The 19,178-nt window shown below is 40.1% G+C and overlaps 1 protein-coding gene across 1 annotated transcript; it reads left to right on the forward strand.

Annotated features, from left to right (window-relative positions):
* Nucleotides 1-127: 127 nt before the first annotated feature.
* Nucleotides 128-14,854, forward strand: prpf4bb (pre-mRNA processing factor 4Bb). Its single transcript, XM_065294851.1, has 15 exons — nt 128-197; nt 905-2,152; nt 4,294-4,449; nt 5,040-5,195; nt 5,373-5,454; nt 5,545-5,755; nt 8,080-8,153; nt 8,238-8,328; nt 8,414-8,561; nt 9,101-9,238; nt 9,314-9,467; nt 9,567-9,681; nt 10,077-10,228; nt 10,321-10,407; nt 13,526-14,854. Exons 1-15 carry the CDS (start codon nt 151-153, stop codon nt 13,727-13,729), a joined length of 3,063 nt encoding a protein of 1,020 aa, XP_065150923.1. The 5' UTR covers nt 128-150; the 3' UTR covers nt 13,730-14,854.
* Nucleotides 14,855-19,178: the final 4,324 nt, after the last annotated feature.

A 19,178-nucleotide genomic window follows, 5' to 3' on the forward strand; every position in this document is an offset into this window, starting at 1 on the left:
AATAAAAATGTATTTTTAACATAAAATGACTGCTTCTTATAGTTTTAAGGTCCCTGCAGTTCAGGATGCAAACACTAGAGAGCACAAACGCACCTCCGTCTCGTAATATCACTGCAGTAGAAGAAGACAGCGGGCCGCTGCTGAAACAAAATGGCCGACATGGAAGTGGATTTACGGAGCAAGAGGCTGGATAACGGGTAAGAGCACGTGCTCTGTGTAACTTTAACAACAACAGTTTTTTAGTCTTCGTGTAGGTGTTAAGATATAAGGTACTGCGCGTGTTAGCGATATGTTTATCTCAAGTGAAACATGAGCGGTTTCATAGCAGCACATCTCTCTGGCTTGTGTTAGCATGCTAATGCTAACAGGCTATGTAGACAGCGAGTTCGCTAGATTAATGAACGCTGATGTAAGTTACGTTATTCCACCTCGGGTTTGTGAAAAACAGTTTTGAAACATTAAACTCTGGAATTTGGTTATCAGTCTTTAAAGCTTTGTTTACGTTGTTGGTTTGTTTTGTAAGGTGTTTCAAGCTATTCCAACACGCTAAACCTGCTGGATTTTCCTTAGCAAAATTGTTATTTCAGTTAAAACATAAATTAAAACATCATCTCAATTTATTATTAGATTAACCAGATTAACATACCCAGAGAATACCCAGGTTAGTTAAGTTTTATGACCGGCATCATGCCGACAAGCGTGTCCTTGTGAGGAACATCGCGTTGCCTTGACGCAACGAAAACAAACAGCAGCTGCCAAACGCGTTATTTCGCGCCTAAATAAAAAACGGCAAGTATTCCGTTCCTAATGTCTCAGTTTCGCTATAATACTTCAGATTCGACTCCTTGAACATAATGTTATGCACATAAAGTACATTTGTCCGCATGTGCTTTTGTATTCCCAGGCCGGAGGATTTGGAAAGTCCAGAGAAGAGTGGGAATGAGGATGAAAATGGTGACATGTCTGGGGAGGATGAGGAGGAAGAGGGAGAGGAGGAAGCTGAGGTGAACGGAGAGAAGCAGGACGGCGGCTCGAAGCATCACAGCAGTGCCAGTGGCAAACACAAGAAAAAGAAACACAAGCACCGTAGCAAGCACAAAAAACACAAACATGCGTCTGAAGAAGACAAGGACCGCAAGCGCAAACATCGACACAAACATAAGAAGCACAGACGCAAAGAGGAGGCGTTCACCTCGCCCACTGGGGCCATCAATAAGAGGTCTGCGGATGGATCTCTTTCCCTTGAAAATGCCACTCTTGATGATAGGGCTCTTCTGGAAGACCTGGAAAAACAGAGAGCAATGATCAAAGCCGAGCTGGACAGCCAGATGATGGAGGGTAAGGTTCAGTCGGGCATGGGTTTGATTTTACAGGGTTACAATTCCGGATCCGAGGAGGACGGAGATGGATCAAGAGCACGTAATGGGGAGCAACGGCAAAGAGGTAGCGGTCGAACCCGCTCACCCAGGGACCAGAGTAGCAAGGGTGGTAAATCCAGACGGGAGTCGACGGACGCCAGCAAAGCTGGTGGAAAACGTCGCAGCCATTCCCGGGATAAAGCAGGAAAGGATGTTAAGCTTGACCGAACGACCAAAACTGCTAAAGAGACAGTTAAGGAGCGCAGTAAATCCAAAGAGAGAAAGCGTTCCCGGAGCAGGGACAAATCCAGGGAACGTGGTAGGAAATCCCAGTCTCCATCCAGCAGAAAGCGCTCCTCTCCAGAGAAAAAAGCTGATCAGAAGGGACGTTCTGACCGACGCCCCTCCCCTCTTCGTACGGATGAGAAAAAGGAGCAGGCCGGGGGGAGATCTGGCTCACGGGGTCGTAAGAGCCGGTCACGAGAACGGCGGTCACGTTCCAAAGATGCTCGGACTGGCCGCTCAGAGGCCGACAGAGATAAAAGGCCCGGCAAGTCTCCCTCTAAAGACACATCTTCTGGAAAAGAGAATCGTTCACCTCATCACAGACGAGCTGTGAGCCCTCAGCGGCGACGCAGTTCTTCCCCTCGCAACAGGGAGCGGCAATCCAACCAGCCTCCTTCGGGTTCAGCGGATCGGAGCGCCAAACTAAGCCACTCGCCATCTAGGAATAGATCACCTGCCAGGAGGGCACGAAGTCGCTCGAATGAGCGCAGGAGAGATTCTCCTTTCAGGTACACATCTACAAAACTTTTTTTTACTTTTGTTGTGTCACATTTTTGTGGAAGAAACTAAAGAAGTTTGTTATCTGGACCATCTGAGTAGCTAGATCAGGGGTGTCCAGTCCTGCTCCTGGAGGGCCGGTGTCTCTGCAGAGTTTTATTCCAACCCTAATCAAACACACCTGATCCAGCTAATCAAGGTCTTACTAGGCAGACTAGAGATACTTTGAGGCAGGTGGTTGAGGGAAGTTTTAGCTAAACTCTGCAGGACACCGGCCCTCCAGGACCGACTTTGGACACCCCTGAGCTAGATGAAAGTTTTTTTCATAGTAGGTTGCACTATGAACTCTTGGCCTTAGTTTGGTCGAACAGGATGGCTGTAAAGTACAAGTCTGAGATGTTACAGATTTGTAGCTTAGCTCTAGGGGGTTGTTGGCATGAGTGACATTGAGAGTGTTAGAGTGGATCAGAGCTAATTTTAGATTTGATATCAAAGTAGAGGACAGCTCACTCAATATGAATCCTCTTAAGATGCATTTAAATTAATGAGTTTAAATTGATATGCATGTATTAAATGCATGCTTTTTAAGATCGGTAGATTCTTTTTATCCAAAGCAACTTCTATACAGTGATTGAAGAAACAGTTCCCACTGGAATGGCATGGGTTTGTACATTGCAATCATAAAGTAACAAGATTGTGCTTTGTATTAGAGGTCTTTTCGGGTCTAAAGATAGGTACCTGATCCAAAATGACCCGAATCACTTTTTACCCAAATTAGACGTGCATAGATCTTTTTTTTTTAAGAAAGAAACCTGAGTCCGAGCCGAACCAGTGGCATTTTTTTAACCAGGGCTCAACATAAAGGACTGCCCGGTGGCCCGGGGCAAGCGTGAGAGACGTTCGGGCCAGTATAAAGTATTGTCACTTCCCCGAGCGGGTCAGTGCTTCACCCTATATATTTTCATCATTGTATATTATCTTGGAAGCAGACATTTACTTTATTTATGTAAAACACGACGAAAGAAACAATGCAATATTTTGCACAGTTTACAGGTAAAGCAGAAATTTTGGGAGCCATTTTTCATTGGAACATGTCTGTTGTATATGTATACAATCATATTTGACTTTTAAAGGAACAGTTATGTAGGATTGTGGCCAAAACTGGTACTGCAATCACACAACTGGTGGCCAATACACAAAATGACAACATAAACATCAGTTGAGGGCTGCAACTCAACTTTTTAAATGACAATATCCTGGCCGGACAACTGTTGTGAGTGATATAAATATTTGAAATGAAAATGATTTCTTAATGTCTGGTGACATATCAGGGCCATTTTATGATTAATTGATATACATTTCTTACATACTGTTCGTTTAAATATGTGACAGTGAGAATTTTGGCAGGGCAAGTGAAAACCTGAACCACTGGCCCGACTGGACCAGTATAAAAAATTATTGGCGTTGAGCCCTGTTTAACCCAACTGGACCCGAATGTAAACGGCACCGATGTGTGTGCCGTCTGCAGCAGCAGTCAGACAGAAGAAAACCCAGATGGCCTCGCAACCTTTTTGGCCCGCTGCTCTATTTATTTGACTTTGTTATCTGACGACAACACCAAGGTAACTCCTAAAGTGTACATATAAAATTGATTGACAGGTGTGTCTCAAAGAAAGTTAACACACAATGTCTCAAGCACTCTTAGCAAACAGGAGGGGTTGGAAAAGGACATTGACGTACACAGACAAGATAGTTTGGGTCTTCTCTGCTCCGTTCGCCAAAAACACATTTATTTTAAATAAAAAAGACCTGATGCCACTATTATTATACCCGACCCATGTCTAAGGCACACGTGAAACTTTTAGACCCAAACCTGTGCAGGTCAGACCTTGGGTTTTCAGATCTAAGTGGACCCGTGAGGACCTCTACTTTGTAAATGATTTAAATTGTTATTGGTGCTAATTTTATAATGCATTATAAAGACAGGGTAGTAAAGGTTTTGGCTAGGTTGGCCCGTTTGATTTGGTTCTGGTTTGTTTTCAGTGTGTACCTGTATTTATTTTTATAAACTGCACTGCAACAATGGTGTAGTAATTAAGTGATTAATTTCCCATTAATTCATGTTTTTTGGTGAATTCCTCATTTGTTTCAGGAAGCGTTCCCGTGTGGATGCAGTCGGGAGATCACGGGAGACAAGTCCATCCCGACGCAGATTGAGTCGCTCACCACTCAGGCGTAGATCTGTATCACCGCGTCGACAGTCTCGCCCATCACCCAGAAGACGAAGTCGATCCCCCTTAAGACGAAGGTGAGACTATAGTGTGTAATTAATTATTTATAGAGGCAGTTTCTCAGACAGAGTTTATCCTAGTCCAGACTAAAATGCATGCTTGAGTAGGGATGTCACAGTACCAAAAATCTTGTGGTACTCGGTACCTAAGTCAGTACCACATTGTGTAAAAAAGAATAATTATACATAAACGTTAATTTATTTTTAGAAAATTTATAGAGTGCTTGTGTTTAGGTTGTCTGTGTTAATGTTTGTTGACTTTTCTCCTGACTCTCTTGGTGTACATCCTCCTCTGGCTGATACTGTCAAAAAGAGAGAGAATAAGAAAGATATTTTATTTCTTAAACATACTGTCTGACAATGACTAATAAATACGGGCTCTAGGGTGTTCATAGGGGGTTCAAGGCCGGTCTCGGGTGCATGGTCGGTGTGTAGAAGGGTCGATGTTCCTGGGGTCGTATCTCGGACGGGGATGGGGGTAAGCTCGATAGAAAGGTCTATCTGCGTCTGGGGGTGTGGGTCCCGAAGACCTGGGGTGAACTGTGCCACCCCATATAGTTTATTGTCAATTGGTGGTAATTGTAAAATGTATAATTTTATTCTGCCAGATCTGCTGAAAGGGATCGGTTTGGTCGTATCAGATCACGTCGATCCATGTCCAGAGATCGTGAGCGGAGGAGGAGGCGGAGCAGAGATGAAGACAAGTTTAAAGGCAGCCTATCAGAGGGAATGAAAGTAGACCATGACTCCTCCTCTGAAGAAGTGTGAGTAATATTATGATGTAAATGTAGTTTTAAATGATGCTAATTTTTCCATACTTAAAAAAAAGGACAATCCTGAAAAACATCCCATATTTAAACCAGCCGTTGGCTTTGTTGATATTTCTAACAACCCAGCTGATAAGCTTGCTTATAATATCATGTTGTTGGTGATGTGTTTAGTATGGAAGATTTTGATGCCGAAGAAGAGGATGAAGAGGCTCTGATCGAGCAGCGACGACAACAACGGTTGGCTATTGTACAGGTACACAGTGCAGCAACACTGCTGAAGGAAAATTTCTTTGTTATGGATATGACCTGACTCAAACTTTTTCTTTATTTTTAATATCATCAGAAATATAAAGCAGGAAACGAGGATAGTAACATGGGTTCAATGGCATCAGAGCCGAGCAGTCCTCAGAGTAGCGCTCGTAGCCGATCGCCTTCACCCGATGACATCCTGGAGCGCGTGGCAGCCGACGTGAAGGAGTACGAGCTGGAGAACTTGAACACCTTTGAGGCAAACATCAAGGCCAAGCACAACCTGATCGCTCAGGAGAAAGAAGGTGGTGTACTCTTGACAGATGGGTCTGCATGGGTTAGGTGTGGAGGGCTTCTTGCTCAAGAAGTTTTTTTAGAAAATGTTCTGCAATGTTTGGGATTTTTTGGAGCAATCTGAGGGTAATTGATGAAGTTGTGCACCTCACAAACTAGATCTAGTTCTTTTCATTTAAGTAAGCCCTTTTCACACACAGATTATGAAAAATACACAGAAAATGTGTCTGGGGGTCTTTGGTTCATTCATACTAGGGGTGGCACGGTTCACAAAACCCTCGGTTCGGTTCGTATCACGGTTCTATGGTCACGGTTCACGGTTCAGTACGGTTCTTGTTGTTATTTTTTCTTTAAATTTTTAACACTCCAGAAATGTATTATCTTATTAATGTATTAATTATCCATAATGTAGGATACAGTATTAAAAAAAGTTATATCATGTAATCATGCACAAACTGAATTTGACTTTAAGCACATTATTGGGACCATCTCTGAGGAAAGCCAGGTGAGATTTTGATACAGCAAGAGGGAAGACATTGATGATTTCAACATGCTTTTCATTTATTTGGCAAAAAAGAGAATGTGTATTGCCATCTACATAAACTTTATGTGCATTTTTAGCACACAAAGATAACTTGCATTTATTAAAATGCCAACTTCAGTGTAGCTCTTAGGTTTATCACTGAGAGGCTGCTTTAATACTGAGAGTTTATGTGGACGAGAGAGAAACATAACTTTAACACCTGTAATATTTAAATCCTTCTCTTTTGTCCACTTTTGACTACTTCTGTCCTGATTACTTTGAGGGGCAATTTCTGAAATAAGATCGCGCAACTTTCACACGCTAGCAAAATGAAACTACGCGGAAATCAGCCGCTTTAATTTTTTCAATGAAAGGCTAAAAATAGCGCTGAATACGAAAAGACGTAAAACATTGTTGTCAGTACCTCAGATTAGATAAATGGTCGGAGAGAAGGCGATCTCCTGTGGCTGTTTAGCACATTCAACCCATAGACTGGAGTTCTATCTATTGTTTTATTTCCGCTGTCATCATAAGTAACATGAAATAAAAATATGTTTCCACACACCAAACTTATACGACGCTGGCGCATCCTCCAACTGCGGGCAGACTTCCTTTTCTCTCCCACTTGCCATTTCTACACGTAACATAACCTGCAGTACTTATACTCCAAACCAGTCACCTCTTCTTTCGCGCGAAAGGGAAACACGCTATCTGAGGTCACATACAGGGCATGAGACTACATTGCGCATGCCATGAACCGTTGAACCGTGCGGTACACACGCGCTCCGAACCGAGACAATCGAACCGAACGGTTCGGATTTTTTTCATGGACCGTGCCACCCCTAATTCATACTGTCAATGATTTTCTGGAATCTGTGCAGCATTCCCATCTAGGCACGTGACGTGTATTGTATAATCGTGCACTTGGTGGACTTTGTTGGCAGCATCATAGGTTTTCTTATTTTCTGTTTATTTATTTTCTGATTTGATCATTAACTAGTGCATGACTTACTTTACTGTTATGCTGGCGAATGATCTCAGCTTTAGCGTGTGGATAGTGAAGATAGTGATCTCTGCTTTATTCAGTTTGCAGACGTTTCTTGTCATAAATGTTGATCTGCATTTAAAGGGACACTACACTTTTTTTGACCCTATGCACATTTTCCAGCTCCCCTAGAGTTAAACATTTGATTTTTACCGTTTTGGAATCCATTCAGCTGATCTCCGGGTCTGGCGCTACCACTTTTAGCATAGCTTTGCACAATTCATTGAATCTGATTAGACCATTAGCATCATGCTCAAAAGTAACGAGTTTCGATATTTTTCCTATTTAAATCTTGACTCTTCTGTAGTTACATCGTGTACTAAGACCGACAGAAAATAAAAAAGTTGTGATTTGGCTAGGAACTATACTCTTATTCTGGCGTAATAATCAAGGACTTTGCTGCCGTGCAATAATATTGCGCCTCTTGCAGTCATGTTACGGCAGCAAAGTCCTTGATTATTACGCCAGAATGAGAGCCAGACCCGGAGATCGGCTGAATGGATTCCAAAACGGTAAAAATCAAATGTTTAACATTAGGGGAGCTGAAAAAAAGTGTCCCTTTAAAGAGCTGAACGATAACAATTTGAACCAAAGTACAACTGTAACCAAAGTGAAGTGATGCACATCTTATAGCTACTGGCCAATCAGCATACAGGACTGGATCTGTTTTGTAAAGTTTGAGTTTAACACTAACTGGCATTTTGGACATACCTGTTGTATACAATCTCGTTGCACACAATCATTGCTGTTTATCATCTCATCTGCAGGAGCAAACCCAAAGAAGCCCTCAGCTCCAGATATGTTTACTGAGTCGGATGACATGTTTGCTGCAGACTTTGATGTGAGATGTTTAGATTTGCATCTATGTCAGATTATCTCTGTTTCAAGAAAAAGTTTTGACCTCTCTCTCTCTTTCTCCTATCAGAGTGCCAGGCTCAGGGCTGCGGGCATCGGTAAAGACTTTAAAGAGAATCCAAACCTCAGGGATAACTGGACAGATGCCGAGGGGTACTACCGTAAGTCTGGAGAAAATTATATAGGGTGAATTGTTATATATGGCTTACGTTCCTTTCCTTAACAATGAAAACTTGTTATGCCTAGGTGTAAATATTGGTGAGATACTGGACAAGCGCTACGAAGTGTACGGGTACACCGGCCAGGGTGTGTTCAGTAATGTGGTCAGAGCAAGAGACACTGCCAGAGCCGGCCAGGAGGTGGCAGTCAAGATCATCCGCAACAATGAGCTCATGTAAGTAATGTCATCATTGGTTTATTATTTGCTCTGTTAAAAAAAAATATTTGTTTTATATTACATAATGGGATATTGTAATGATTATCCAATGCTCTTCAATGATGTTAATCTTGTCTCAAATATAGTTGTCATGCTGGTAAAGGTTATTGCAAAACCTTAAATTTAATCACAGGTCAAAAACTCATGCAAGTTAATGTGGATGCAACAAGCATCTGTATCTATATTTGGGTAGATAGACTACAGGCCTAACATCTGCTGCTATTTTGGTCCATTAAACACTTTTAAAGAATTACAGGGTCTCTAATTTAAACAGAATTTTGAATTTTGTTTGTAATTCAGCAGATGCACTCCTCTTAATGATTTTTTATAGACATTCATTGTTTATGTTGTGCATTGTTTACTGCAGGTGTATATTTACTGAAAATGAATCCTGTCCCAGTAGGGCGTTTGCCTTGTGTTATCCTCCTCGTTCTGTTCAGTGTAATCCAGGCTCATAAATCGTGTTTAATGGTTTTGTTTGTTGCGTCTGAATACAGGCAGAAAACAGGACTGAAGGAGCTCGAGTTTCTGAAGAAGCTGAACGATGCAGATCCCGACGATAAATTTCATTGTTTGCGTCTCTTCAGGCACTTTTACCACAAACAGCATCTCTGTCTGGTGTTTGAACCTCTCAGGTACGTCTGCTTATGTGAGAATACAAATGAGAAAAATGAGTTATGTTGTAAAATATACACTGTTTTACCACACAGTATGAATCTGCGGGAAGTACTGAAGAAGTACGGTAAAGACGTAGGGCTGCACTTCAAGGCGGTGCGATCCTACAGTCAACAGCTCTTCCTGGCCCTCAAACTATTGAAACGCTGCAATATCCTCCATGCTGACATCAAACCAGACAACATATTGGTGAGCATCGCTATGGACCAGACTGCGTTCATCCAGCATCCCGTTACCCGAGTCTTCAACTTTGTTTTAGTTTACTAACTTACTTTTCTGTGTCTGCAGGTGAATGAATCCAAGACCATTCTTAAACTTTGTGATTTCGGCTCGGCGTCCCACGTCGCAGACAATGAAATTACACCATATCTAGTCAGCAGATTCTACAGAGCACCTGAAATCGGTGAGTTTACATAGACTTTATACATTTTTTAGTGATTGTCAGGCCTAGGGGCATCATTTGTGGAAACGGGCGTAATCATTGGCAAGCAAGGGGTACGCTTCATTTCTTCTGTTTGCCGCACTGTCATGTGCTCTGTAATTTAAATTTATGCTTATGAAATATATCAGGACACAATACTTAAATGTACAATGAAAGCTTTGTGTTACTGCTCTTAGTTCCAGGATTGTGCACACAATTGCAAAATTTGGCCTTGCACGCAGTCTGTGTGGGTCCTTGTGGCAAATGGGAAAACTGGAACATAGTTTTTGTTTATGTGAACGTACTGTAGTTTCCTATACAATTAAGTATTTTGGGATCTGATTTCTCAGTCTTTGATTTTTGTGATTTCTCTCCAGTCATCGGTAAGCAGTATGATTATGGGATTGATATGTGGTCGGTCGGCTGTACCCTATATGAGCTGTATACAGGGAAGATCCTTTTCCCTGGATCCTCCAACAACCACATGCTGAAACTGGCCATGGACGTTAAGGGCAAGATGCCCAACAAGGTACTGAACCAGTGACGGTGTCCATTTAAAAAAGTGAATGAAAATATGGGCTTATTGGTAACATTGTTTGTTTTTCTCTTGTCTTTCTATAGATGATCCGTAAAGGCCAATTTAAAGACCAACATTTTGACCAGAACTTGAATTTCCTGTACATAGAAGTAGACAAAGTGACCGAACGGGTATGTCACAGTTCGTATTTCTTGTGTTTTGTCTTTCCATTTGACTTCAGTGCTGATTTTAAAGATTTTCAAATTTAGTCTTGCATGTTTATTGACGCACAAGTTAACTTCTCAAAACATAAGCCTCATGGGTCTGGTTGCACCAGCTAGACGTAAAAAATTTGGTTGTAAGCACTATGTCGGGTTTAACCATGTCTGGCTTTGAAAATTGGACGCCTGTTGCACGATCTAATACTACAACCAGACACAGCTACGCTCCGTGTAGACCAGATGTCCCCAACCACCGGGTTGCGACCCAGTACTGGGTCGTGGACAAGTTGCCACCGGGTCGCAAGAACGTCCCGAAAAAATGTGTATCATAGCCATGTAATAGCTTAATCGGGTATTTTGTTCTGTAAGAGCCGACTTCAAATAACATCAATCATTTCCACTTTTGAACAGAGCGGCGCTCTCTCTCTTTTTCTCCGCCTCTCTTTCTCTACCAGCGCATCAGCGATCACATTCCTGTCATTAGAGTTTGAGCATAAAGTACTTCTAAAACACAATCGATCAAAGAATTGCGGATGTATGACTTAATGAATCATTTGCAAATGTACGTCGCAATGATGTACATATGCGGAGACGTTCAAATGTGTGACAGCGCAAATGACTGAAAAGTAATTATTTTATTCTTCTTTAAAACAACTTCAGAATTATCCATTGATCGTAGCACCATGATCAAAATAAATTATTAGGCTAATAATATTTTAACAGCTACACTTTTAACGTAGGTTTGAAAGGAACCTAAACTTGTCAATCATGGTAAACGTGAGTCTACGTGCCTCTGCGCCCAGGCGCAATTCTTCTGGCATCTCTCCTCCTTCACTGCATTTTTCTTCTCTTCTGTTACTTGGAATTGGGTCTCGAGCGCGACCAAGATTCGAGCTGCCTTCGAGAACAGCAAGCCAAGTTCGTTTAGGTTCCATTAATTATTAAGACTAAATGGGCAGGCAAACTAGTAAAAACAATGAAAGTACAAAACAATCCGTCAAAATATGGTTTTACTGCACGTCTTTATACTATAGCCTAAATAAAGCAATTATTAATTTTCGATTTTGCCATAGAAACAAGTCAACACTTCATACTTGCGTCTAGCTTTGAGGTGTAAGATTTAGTCTCGGACATACACTACACCACTGATGCAACAGGTGTAAATTAATCACCTCTGATAATTTGTATTCTCTCCCTGCTGCAAATCCAACATTATCCACATGAGTCATTCGGCTCTGTACCAGGTGCGGTCCGATAATTCATGCCTTTTTAAAACACATGCTTTTTTTGACCCTGGACCACAAAAGTCGCAAAGGTATATTTGTTGCAGTAGCCAACAGTACATTTTTTCTTTTATACAAAAAATCGTTATGGGTCATGGAATATCATGAAATATTTTCCAGGCAATGAAAGTCAGAATTTGTTTGTCCAAGTCCTAAACTATCAGGGATTTTGTTGCTTATTAGTTTCAGTTTATCAAAATGTAATCCCCTGGTTAACTTGTGACGTAAGGAATATCATTTCCAGGTCCAAGCCTCTGTTAACTACAATTAAGGCAGCTGTTTATTGGCACTGTTTATTCATTTCACGCATTTAAGCTACAGTTTTATAAACTCGCACACTGCATAATGGTGTACACTGAATTATCCTGGACATATAGACCATTTCAAAAGATGTAAACAACACTGGTCCAGAAGCACTTCCTGTTTCAGTTTTTTAACACTAGATAAACGTTGGGATAAAATACAACCAACAGAACATATAGAACTGAATGAAAAAGTCAAAAAAACACCTTAAAGATAATGATATATGTAAAATAATATAAAAAACAGTCACAAACTGAAACAGGAAGTGTTTCTGGACCAGTGTTGTTTACATCTTTTGAAATGGTCTATAGGTCATGAAAATTCAGCTTTTTAGTCTGTTAAAGTCAGGGAATTTTAAGTTTGCCTTACAGTGGGAACCCTGAGGATATTATTTAAAGATCATGTTCCATGAAGATATTTTGTACATTTACTTCCATAAATATATCAACTTTATTTTTGTGAGTGGATGCAGTTGCTAATGACTTCATTTGGGCAGCTTTAAAGGTGAATATCTCAATATTTAGATTTTTTGCACCCTCAGATTTAAGATTTTCAGATAGTTGTATATTGGCCAAATATTGTCCTATCCTAACAAACCATACATTAGGGGTGTAAATCGGACAATCCATTCAGATTTGATACAATTGATTTTCTCCGTCAATGGTTCAGTTTTTTTTTTTTTTTGCGAAAACATTCAGAAACTTCTTTGGTGCGATTCAATATCGAATGTTGTTTTGTTTTGTTTTTGCCGATACATTTAACAACTTCTTTTGTTCGAATCGATTGCGGTTTGATTCGATTATCAATTTTCTTTTTTGCTTACATGCCAAGTAAGGCAGTTACATTTTTACTTACAAATGCAATCAAAATATGTTACAGGAATTTTAATATAACATTTAATTAAACTCTTCGAAAAATATCTTGGCCGCAATTGGAACATTTACAACAACAAACTAACAAAAATACACTTTTTTTTAAAGAAAGGAAAATTAATAATGAGGGGCAAAATGTCACATAAAATAAAATTTATGATGGCAACAATCAAAGTCTTCTAGTATTTTGTGCCACGATCATTAAGGTAGTTTTTTATAAATTAATATAAAATTATATAAATTAATATAAAAATAAAGCTGTTAAAGCATCAGTTCTAACAGTCAAACAAGTGGTCTCAATTCAATGGATCAACATGTAAACGAGGACACTTGCTGATGCTACCAGATGAAAATAAACAAAAATGTGCGCTTTGGCTGAAATGCGTAAGTGGACGCTATGTCAAGGGAATAAGCACATGGAGAGTGTCAAAAAAAAGGTGCCTCAAATCGATTTTTTTACGTGTGCTATCAATGCATTGGATCATTAGAAATAAAATCAATGTATTGTTACACCCCTACTATACATTGACAAAATTGACCCTTATGACCAGGGTCACACATGTGCTTCCTCTTCTACATCCTTTACCTTCTCTTATGCCTTCTTAATTCATTCTTCTTATAATTCAACAGGAGAAGGTAACTGTGATGAGCACCATCAACCCCACTAAAGATCTGCTCGCTGATATGATCGGTGGTCAGAGGTTACCTGAGGACCAGAGGAAGAAAGTCATGCAGCTCAAGGATCTGTTGGATGGAACCTTGATGCTGGACCCAGCTAAACGCATCACCATCAACCAGGCCCTGCAGCATCCCTTCATTCAGGAGAAGATCTGATCATAATTCACCTCTGACATTTGACCTTCCATTAGAGCCAGAGCAGCTCTGCTGTTTCAGGACTGAGCCATCAGACTTCAGCTCAGAACGTTGGCAAAACATCACAAGACTTGTCGATTTTCTATTTTTATTCGTTTTTTTCTAGTGGTTTTTGTTTTGCCCAGTCATTTTTGATTGATCTCTCAGAATGAACTTGTTTTAATTGTATATACACATCGTCATTCGCTGAGAGAGAGAAGCATGGAAGACGGTTATCGGACTCTGTCTTATTTCATTTCAGAAGTTGCCGAACTGTGCAGAAGTGTTGAAAGGTTAGTTATGTGGTACAAATTGGTTAAGCTGTTTGGTTAAGAAGTGGTTTAGTAGGCTGCTTATTTATCGGTCTTTCTTCTGGTGACTGACTAAACAGCAACTCTGATTGGCCTGTAGCATTTGCTTGTAAGCTGTTTCGTATCACCTCCTTGAAGATTGGATATGATGAACAGTCCATCATATAAAAAATGGTTTTGGTGCATTATGTACATCACACTAAAAGAATTCTGGTTTCTTTAATCGACAAAAAAAATACCCGTCCTGTTACCCAAATATACACACATTTTAGCCATATATATTATGTAGGACTTAATTGTTAAATAAATTAATTATTTCCAAAAAGCACTGATTTAAATCCTACTTTTTTGGTTTGTTTGTTTCTAATGTCGTCCATCTGCCGAGACTACTGGTTTAGTTTAATGTATGGCGGCTATTTATCCCTACAATTTGGATTTGCTGTTGAATTACTACCAAAGATCAGCATATCTAACCTTATATCTGTGTAGGGACTACAAATGCTACCAATATTAAGGTCATTTCGTATGAAGTGCCTCCCTTTATGACCGATTTCAAACACAGCTTGACCTAAAAATCTTTCACAGCCCTGACGTACCGAAGAGCTTGTTTATTTTACAATGTAAATATACAGTTTTCGTTTTGCAAGTCATCTGTGTTCTTTTCTTACTGGAAAATTATTATTTTTTCTTTTTTGTGAAAATAAACCCGAAAGATTGATTTGTGAAGGAAAAAGAAAACCGCACATTGAGTGTAATCATTTTAGTAATAAAATTTTCTGAAATCTTAACGTCATAACTGTATGCTGATTATTATTATTGTAATAATGTGACATGTAGGATGTTATATAAGTTTGTGAGTCAACTGCAGCTCTTGGGGGTGTTTTGGCATCTAACGCCGCGTCTATTTTGACTGCCTGACCTCATGTGACATTTAGGCAGTTATTTATGTCTAGATGAAAGTTTGTTAAACGTTTCCTGTCGCCGACCCTTTACACTTCCTGTTCTTATCACCCAAACTGCTTCATGGTGTAGAGGATGAACGCAAATTCGATAGTAAAAAAGTACCATTGATCTTTACAACTGCAAATGTTAAATCACAAACTGTGCCTTTTCAAAGAATTTCATACCCTTAAAGTCTAGCTGTGTTGCAAGGAGAAGTGGTGTTTTCAGTACTTTTTAACAGGAAGTGAAAAATGACACATTTCTAAATTATATGTCAGGATATTTTTAGGAAAATACCTAAATCAGTCTCGTTTGCTGCTTCATGGGGGACCAAAATAACCATTGCTTTATATAAGGTGGTCTTATTGTGATTTTAAACACTTTTGATTAATGACCTTTAAAGGTGCGAAAGAATGATTTGAAATGATGATAAATTGTTCTCTGATTTCTATGTAGAAGTCATGTGACTTTATTAAGTGCAAAAACTATCCAGAGACGGTTTTACATGTCCGTTTACAACCCCAGGATTTGCCTTTTAAATGAAATGGTCTACTATTTCCTTACTTGAAAGGGTAATGAATAAAAATGTTGAGCTCTGCTCTGATTGGCTGCTTCTCACAGCAGTTCAGATCAGTAGCTCTGTGTGTGTGTAAACAGACCTTCTTATGTGTTTGAGCCTCTTTCAGACAAGATACGAAATTCAAGGAATAATCAATTGTTTGGAATTGACGTTTCTGAGTGGTAAGTTTGTGCGTTTTTTCAGTATGGATCTGCAAAACTTAAATGTAAAGTCAATAGTAGAACTTAAAGGGACAATAAGTAGGATTTACCCCCATCTAGTGGTGAAATTGAATTTTGCATTCAAACTAAAAGTTCTCTCTAGCGCCTCGCTTTTCCAAATGCGTGTTGTCACTACGGTAGCCGTTATGTACTCTCTGATCTCCTTCAGCTAGTTTTTGTGTTCTAAATGAAACGGTTGTGGAAACGTGTTGGTAGGCTAATGCTTTTGTTAGCATTTAGCCTAGCCCCATTCATTCCTATGGTACCAAACAGGGAAGCCACCAAACACTTCTGTGTTTTCCCTATTTAAAGACTGTTACATGAGGAGTTATACCAGTAATGGTGCCACAAAATAAAACTTTTTTTTTGGTACCATAGGAATGAATGGGGCTAGGCTAAATGCTAACACATTCACAACACGCTGTACAGTGCACCCATTGAAAAAAGATAGGTATGTATTAATTCGTCTAGGCTGAGGTAATAACATTAATATGGCAAAAGGGTATTCCTTTAAGCCTAAAAATGCTAGCATAGCAATAACTAGCCTATTGCGCTAACTCAGCAGTTAAACTTTGTTTTAGCATTGTAACGACTTTGTAATTATATAAAGTGTAATTTAATGTTGGTGGTGTACATCTTGACTGTAACATCACAGTTGGTGTTATGTTTAGATTGGCCGGTTTTCCAGCAGTCTTTTGGTTTAGCAGTCTTTTCATTGCGTAGTACCCCACGGTTTGGTTTGGGTCAGGTCGGGTCAGCTCACCTAACTTTGGCTTGGTTAGCTTTTCCATTGAGTTTAGGAACACTTCGGAGTGGGAGGGATTATAGGCGTGTCGTTATATTTCTCTGAGTGAGAGCGTTGTTGTACATTCCCATATATTAATTTATTTCTCAGTCCGCCACAAATTAAAATTGACCAAAACAAATAGATGTTTGCACATCTACATTCAGGTTTAGTACTACCTCTGTCTTCTGTACAAACACCCGTGGTGTCGATTGACGCGCTCCGCTGAGCTTCATTTAAGTTGCATTTCAGCATATATGCGGACATGCTTGTTGCGAATGTGCCGCCACAAACTGCAATTCTGGAAAAAAACTGTTATGGTGTTCCTGATTCACAACCTGTGGATGGTTTTCATCGCTAAAAGGGAGTTTGGGAACTTACAGCAAAGCACAGATGACAACATGTTTACTCGAGACAGCGCAAGCTAGCATGAAGGTAAAGCTAATATTTTACATTACACTCTCAGAATTAAAGATAAAAAAGTACGAAACTGTACTTATTCTGTCACTGGGGCTGTACCCTTTCAAAAATTACAGCTTTGCACCTAAGGATTTCATTTTAGTACCTCAGAAGTACATTCTGGGACCAAAGATAGCTTATTGGTACCTCAAAAATACATATTAGTATCTCAAAGCTTTTTTAAAGGGTGCTGCCCCACTGACAGCTAGGGTAGATATTTTGACTTTTTTCTAACAATGTAGTTCCTTAAGGTACAGTAATCTACACAAAATTGTATTCTGTTTTGTAATCCTGTAAAGGTATCAAACGGAAACTTAGGGTACAGCCCCAGTGACAGAAAAGGTACAGTTTTGTACCTTTATTTCTGACAGTGTATAGTGATGACGCTGGTAGTGACAATTCTCTTAGACCAATCAGTGATCTACAGTGTTTTCGCGTCACGTTTTGGTATCAGCTCAGTCGCTAAGAACCCCGATCAAGGTGGTACTAAAAAAAATATTGGGTACTATGAACTGAACCTAGTGGAAAAGCTCCCAAAAGTAAGCTGAGCCGACCCAAACCGTGGAGTACTAAGCACCATTTTGCATGCATGAGGTTTACACAAGAAGGAGGAAACAATCGTGTTTGAGCTCATGATATGTCATCATTTCCAGAACTCTTTATTATTCATCTATGCCTAAATAGTTTTTCATGCTACGGCACCTTTAATACTCATTCTTCCCCTCACTTCATCCTTTCTTTATATGCATCTGTTACCCCTGAAGTGCCCAATCATTTTTTCCCATTTGAAAGACATTAGGGATATCCCTTGCAATCTTCTTTGGAGTACCATTTTCCCTTATTTCAATGGCACATTTAAGCAACCTTCAACCCCAAACCTCTATTACAGAAAATACCCCACCTTTTTTATAAGGTAGCTTAACGTAAATGATGTAATGTGGGGTGTATTTTACATTTACTCTACATGAAAAATCACGGTGCAGATCACGCAACTAAATACAATATGGGTTTCTTGTGACAAAAGGCCACGGGTTTGCAATTTAGATTAGAATTCAAATTCTTATTATTACTTTAAAAAACTGTTTACATTTGTTAGTAAAAAAATAATTCAGCCAAGTTTTGAAGACTGCTAGCTGTGCACTCTCAGATAATAGGTTACAAAAATGTACAAAATTTGTCACTAAGGGTGGTACCTGTTACGATGGTGATGAAGGATGAACCCAAAAGCAGACAGAAGGTACTAACTAAAGACTTTTATTATACAAAACAGAAAACAAAACCCACAAGGGGGCAAAACAACATAAACAGGATAACTTAAACAGAAGAGTGAACACTCAACAGGACAGGATACAAATCTACAATACAACACTAAACTGGATGACACTTAACAATAAACTTGACTTCACACTAAATATACAAAGACCTAGACTAGACTTGACTAAACAGCTTTACTCACGGGTATGGATACACAGAAACAATGCACAAGCACAGGACAATGAATACAAGAGGATTAAATAGGGTAACAAATCAAGAGGGGAACAGGTGATAAGAATCAAACAATAATGAGGAGGATGACAAGGGAGCGGGGTAAAAGAGACAAGACACTGGGAACACGTGGTCCAGTAAATCAATACTAAGACCACGTGAACCCACACAAAACATGGGTCTGTCATGATTCTGCCACAAGACTAGATTAAATAAAGGACAAGATGGCAGAACCATGACAGAATCCCCCCCTAAAGGAGCGGCTTCCAGACGCTCCCCAGGGGAACACTAGACACGGGACAAGACAGACTGACAGATAGACAGACACCAAGAAAACATGACAAATATACACAGGGGCAGACAAGATAAAATTACAAGAGGGTTAGGGTGACATAACAAAAACAATAAACAAGGGAGGGGGGGCGGAGGCAAAACAGAGTTCACAAAAGGAAGTCCAGGTAGGGTGGAGCTGGGTGGGCAAGGGGTCTTGGGTTCAGGGGTAGTGGAGGACTTGGGACGAGGAGCCCGGGCAGGCTTGGTGGGGATCTTGGAGGGAACAGGCTTGGTAGGGGAAGCAGACTTGGTAGGGGGTACAAATGGAGGCAAGGCAGGGTTCCAGGGCATGGTAGGGGTAGACAAGGGAGCCGACGGGGGCGAGCCAGGACTCACT

Source organism: Paramisgurnus dabryanus, chromosome 22 (assembly GCF_030506205.2).
Source record: "Paramisgurnus dabryanus chromosome 22, PD_genome_1.1, whole genome shotgun sequence".
Taxonomy (NCBI): Eukaryota; Metazoa; Chordata; class Actinopteri; order Cypriniformes; family Cobitidae; genus Paramisgurnus; species Paramisgurnus dabryanus.